Source organism: Eubalaena glacialis, chromosome 2, assembly GCF_028564815.1.
Source record: "Eubalaena glacialis isolate mEubGla1 chromosome 2, mEubGla1.1.hap2.+ XY, whole genome shotgun sequence".
Lineage (NCBI taxonomy): Eukaryota > Metazoa > Chordata > Mammalia > Artiodactyla > Balaenidae > Eubalaena > Eubalaena glacialis.
Window position 1 is genome coordinate 128,246,509 of NC_083717.1, and position 6,014 is coordinate 128,252,522.

General features: G+C 40.1%; 1 protein-coding gene across 1 annotated transcript; it reads right to left on the minus strand.

Moving 5' to 3' along the window:
• Positions 1-217: 217 nt before the first annotated feature.
• On the minus strand, positions 218-2,613 carry LOC133084336 (phosphopentomutase-like). Its single transcript, XM_061180760.1, has one exon. The coding sequence runs from the start codon at positions 2,586-2,588 to the stop codon at positions 738-740; it is 1,851 nt and encodes a 616-aa protein (XP_061036743.1). The 5' UTR covers positions 2,589-2,613; the 3' UTR covers positions 218-737.
• Between the last annotated feature and the right edge of the window lie 3,401 nt (positions 2,614-6,014).

The window sequence follows — 6,014 nt, forward strand, 5'->3', positions numbered from 1 at the left end:
TAATTGTGTTACAGCAAAAAACTACAATAATCTACTTTGCAAGTTTCAAATAACCAATTGTTTCATTCAAGATTTAAAGAGATAAAGTGAATGTTAACACACTGAACAAAGATGGTTAAGCTGTTTTTTCCTAGCACATACACAACGTATAATGGTGCATTATTAGAATTAAAGTTTTAGATCAAAAAACTATCTTTTTAAAGTGTCTTTTGCTCTACTTTATAGGTTCCTGTGAATTGTATTTTCCCTAAACACAACATTTGATCTGTTCATCTATTTTACTTTATAAGCAATTGATAGAAATGTAAATATACATATATGTAGAAGTGGCTATCTTTTACATAGGACAGCCCAGAATTTAGTAATATGTATAGGCTTTCTGGCTGTTTTACTTACACATAAAATGAATTTTAGAGAAGAAACATATTTGGTATTTATTCTAATGAAAGCATATTAATTACAATATATTTTTGAAGGTTAGTTATTTTTAAAATCTTCATTTTTTAAATTCGGATGATGCTCAACCTTTTAACAGGAATGTTGGTTTGTTAGATTTGGCCATCTTTCTTTATTACGCTTAAAGTTCAAATATAAAACAAGGAGGAATGTACGTCTATTAAAAAAATATGAATACTTGTAGCAATAGTTTAAATTATTTGGCCCACAAAAATATTGCTTAAGAAATCAAGTTCAGCTTAATTGTAGGGAAATGTAATTATGCCCAAGGCTGGGATAGTTTACTCTCCTTTTGGCTGCAGGTTATACTTTTGTGGCTGGAAAAAATGTTCTTCAATAGCACTGACTAGTTCATTTAGTTCTTTCTTCAGCTGCTCGGGATCACTATTTCCAGGGGGGGCGCGCAGTTCCGAATAGTACTTGATTTTGGGCTCTGTCCCACTGGTCCGAATGGTGGCCACGCCTCCATTAGCAAAGGTAAAGGTGATCATTTGGCTGCTTTTACTAGTAGGGAGAACAGCTTTTTTATCGGGTTGGCTATCATCATAGCCAGTTGTAAGGTCCCTAATGCCAGAAATTTCAAATCTGCCGCAAGTTTTTGGATAATTATTCTTCCCATCGTAGTTTCTAAGGTTTTCAAATAATTTTTTAATAGTGCCTTGATCGTGGCAGATAAAATACGAAGCTTTGGTGATATGGTAGCCATACTCAACATAGATGGCCTTTAGCTGCTGAGACAAAGACAAATTCTTGGTTGCTAGAAAGCTGGCCAACTCTGCACTTATGACGGCGGCACTGACTCCATCTTTGTCCAGAACTAAAGGGCAGCACATATATCCAATAGCTTCTTCAAAAGCAAATAAGACATTTTCCCCCTGGTCTATTAGCTGTTTGGCTCGGTTTCCCATCCACTTAAAGCCAGTTAATGTTTCCTCGAAGTGAAAGCCCTCCTTTAAGGCAATGGCCTGCAGGATTTTGGAGGAGACGGTGCTGGACAACATATATGTGTCTTTGAGGGCGCTGTGATCTTGGTTCTTTTCTTTCCAAGAAGTAAAGAGCCACCAGCCCAAGAGGGCCCCCAACTCGTTGCCTGAAAACACGCTCCATTCACCACTGTCTTGCTTTTCTGCCACAGCAAGTCTGTCAGCATCTGGGTCGTTTGCTAAAACGATTTTGGCCGTGGTTTTATCAGCCAAAGCAAAAGACAAAGTCAAGACACCTTTACCCTCTTCAGGATTTGGGTATTTCACTGTTGGGAACTCAGGATCGGGATCCTTCTGTTCGGGAACAGCCTCGGGAGGAACAAAGTCAAAAGCCTTGAAAGCCGACTGCACGAAGCTGTGACCCACGTCATGGACGGAGGTGTGCACAAACTTCACCTTGGTCTCCCTGTTCACAGCCCTGTGAAAACAGTATTTTTTAAGGTCTTCAAAGTAGTCCTTATTGATGGAAGCACTTGGGTCATGAAAGAGTGGACTGCCATTGATTACAGAATCGTCCCAAGCTTGAGGCCATGGCTCTAGATTTTCTTCAACAGCCTGGGAAATCCCTTTATCATGAGGAGAGATGATCTGAGCCCCGTTATCCCAATAGACCTTGTAACCATTATCCTGCTTTGGATTGTGAGAGGCAGTTATCATGATTCCAGCACAAAGTTTCAAATGTGATACTGTGTAGGGCACAAAGGGGGTTGGGGTTATATCAGAAAAGAGGTACACAGGAATCCCCTGGCTGATAAACGTAGTTGCAGCAAGTCGGGCGAATCTTCTGCTGCTGCCTCCACTTGCTGGATGGGCTCGAGCATCATAGCTGATCACAACACCTCTTTGCTTAAGGTCACTGAATTGTTTTTCCAGGTATCTACAAAATCCCTGTGTAGTCTGGATGATGGTCAAGTCATTCATACGAGAAATTCCTGCTCCCATAGCACCTCGGAGGCCAGCTGTCCCAAACTCCATTCGAGCCCCAAAACATTTTTGTAGTTCTTCTTTATTACCTTCTGCAATTAGTTGTTTCACTGACTCCAAAGTTAAAGGATTCTTGTCCCATCGCAGCCACCGGGCCGTCTCCTGGTCCAGCCGAGCGTCCATGCCGGGGCCGCCGCCTCCCGGAGCCCCCGTCCCCGCCGCCATCCCTGCGCTGCCACCACCAAGTTCCTAAGGTTTCTTGAGGCTTTTTCACATTTAAAAAATCAGGCTATTGATTACAGAATCAAAGAATTTTAAAACAGAAAGGGACATTTGAGATGATCTTGTTCAACCCTCTCATTTTCTAGATGATTAAAATGTACTATTTAGATAGCAGCAAATTATAAAGGCTTCAACAAAGGTTCTCTATTCGGACAACTACTCTGGCCTAACCATTCCTTCACCAAAAAAGAACAAAAGCGACAACATCGAAGAATCTCTGGCATTCATAACATCCCTTCCTGCTGAGCTAACAAAACCTTGAACCAGCAAGGCAGTTGTCTGTTTAAATTGAGCTTGCTTCTATGTTGTAAGGGTGGATATAAAGACACTAGGGGACAACACTTGAGCAGTTGTGGTGGCTAGAAAAGAATCATTCTTATCCTCATGAAATAAACGCTTGTTACCAGGTGGTTCTAGAGGGACTGCTTTTAGTGGAACCATCGTTGTCAGATTAATTTGGATGTGGCAAGATCTATAGCAGAACAGGCTGGTGTGCCCCACTGACTCATCTATACACATAGAAATAAGATGCATGCTTCTCTCATGAAATAAACAAGTGAAGACAGTTTTATGAGCAAAGTAGCCTTCAAATATCTGCTAAGGCATGACTTCCTCATTCCCTAACCCTGTCACTGGAATTAGTCAAGCACAATTCCAATTATTCATTTACATGTCTTTCTAGAATACTGGAAATAAATTCCTTGAGGGTAGGAATAGTCTTATTCCTCTTTGTATATCAAACACCTAGCACGTAGCAGAATATTACATAAATTTTTTGTAATTGAGTGTTACGTTGTTATTTATTGGTCTTGCAGGGCCTCAGCATCTACATTTGGATGAGGATATTTGAAGCAAATTTTAAAACAGTAATAATAAAGAGATTAACATTTTAAAAGTGCCTTTAATGGTCAAGGCTTTGTGAAAAATACAAAGTTGAATATGACATGGACTCTCCTTCAGAGGGTCTCATAAGATGGGGAAGTATATTAGTGTGCTAGGGCTGCCATAACAAAATCCCACAGATGGGGTGGCTTAAACAACAGAATACTTATTTTCTCACAGTTCTGTGGGCTAGAAGTCTAAGATCAAGGTGTTAGCAGGCTTGGTTTCTTCTGATACCTCTCCTTGCCTTGCAGATGGTGGCCTTCTTCCCGTGTCCTCACATGGTCTTTCTTCTGTGTGTGCTCATCTCTTTGTGTGTCCAAATTTTCTCTTCTTATAAGGACACCAGTCAGGTTGGATTAGGACCCACCCTAATGGCCTCATTTTAACTTAGTCACACTTTAAAGGCCCTATCTCTAAATACAGTCACATTCTGAGGTACTGGGAGTTAGGGCTTCAACATATGAATTTTGGGGAGACACAGTTCAGCTCACAACAGGAAGAAAAAGATAACAAATTGTTTTAACACCAGTCGACTCTGATGAGAGGGATCTGGGAAGACATCCTGGAGGAAGGAGACTCTGACGGGATGTCAGCAAGTAGAATGGAAGTCAGAGTGCCATTGATAATTAGACAGGACAATCTCCTCTTATTGACTATGGAGTGACTTGGTGAGGGATGAGAAATCTAGTTAAACTGGTCGATCCTTTCTGACACACAGTTGGTGTTCCAACAATCTGATCCTGATTCTCCTTAATACATTCCATCATCCTTTTAAATTGACCACCTGCTTGGCAGAGTTGAACTATAATATTGACGGATCAGGCAGAGTTCTTTCCCCCCCAAGTTTTATTGAGATATTATTGACATACAGCATGTATAAGTAGGCAGAGTTTTTGTCTTTAAATCCAGTAAGCCTAACTGGTGCCCGTTATTAGAAACAAATCTGGTAAACTGTGTGTTACAAATAAATGGCTCAGAACAGCCACCTTTGCAGTAGAAATCTGAGATGGAAGTTTGAGACTTGAGTGGCGTCTGGAATAATCAAGACATTCTCTTGAAGCTGTTTTACAAAAATCAGTATGGATTTTTGAATATATTATTTGGAAAGCCATTGTCTAACTGGGTGAGCATGAACTACACTTATTTACATCTTTTAAGACAAAATATCCTCCATGAATATACAGTGCAGCAGTTTATTAGCACCAGCTTTGCAATTAGACTCTCCTGGTTCGAGTCCTGATTCTGCCAGCTCCTCTCCTATGTTACTTATCCTCAGACAAATGGCTTGTTGTAAGTCTCAGTTTCCTTTGTTGTCTGTAAAATAGTGATTCATGCCTTACTTATTTTTGTGTTCTCTGGCAAGATACTTAACCATTTGACAACTCACTCATCTGTGGAATAAAAACTGTAGTAATAGCTACAGTACCTGGCATGTAGTAGGCATTCAGTAGATGTTAATCATCATTAGTATGGCACCGGGTTAGCTGTGCTTAATAAACATTTGTTAAGTAACTGAATGATACTAATCCCAAGTAGTAAGAAACTGATAGTGTTCTATAACTATGCATTCATCCAAAATTGTATGGTGAAGGACCACTGGTAGGGAACATTATTGGCTTTTGCTAATAATGTGCTAGCAAAGACTTGGAAATAAGTTTCTGATGACTTCCTAAAATGTGTGCCGTGGAACCCCTTTTCCAGTAAGTAAAGGCTGCTTTTTGAGGGGGAAAAAATCCCTGGAGAAACCCAATAGCTCCAGGAGACCATAAAATTCTTGCTTTATTTTGACTTGGCACAGAATGAAGGGCACATACATTGTTCTGAGCTGAAGAAGGTGCAATGAAGTTTTTATTTCATGTTTCTCTTTTGTCTTTGGTGTATAGGAGGGTCTACTGGTGCCCACCCAACATCCCTTCCCCCTTCTTCCTTGCCAGCAGAGTCCTGATTTTGTTTTGGTATCTACTCCTCATCCTCTTGACACAGGTAAATCCTGACTGATCTGAGTCAATTATAACAATCCCCTCCCACACCCGCACAAAGTCTGATTTAGGAAGGAGCATGAGACATAATTCTGACCAATGAGGAATGAGGGGAAATCTGCAACCTGGGAAAGGTTTCCTTACTCTTAAAAAGAGGCACACAGGATGAAGCACCCTCTTTTTCTGCTGCACATTGCCATGTCGGGTTGGGAGGTTTGGAATTGTGGCAACCATCTTATAAGCTAGCTATCAAAATGTAAACACATTTTCTCCTTAGAATCAATGAGATTCAATGTATGGCAGAATCTTAAGCAGAGATTCAATCTATGGCAGAATCTTAAGCATAGGTGTGAAATGACTTCTTTTTTGTCTCATGTGAAGTTTGTTGTTATCTGGTGATTACAGTCTAGAGTTTTAGACCTTTGGTCCAGTGTATTCAAATATACTGAAAAATTTTAGAGATAAGAAATATATATAGTGTTGCTTACTTTAAATCTATCACTTT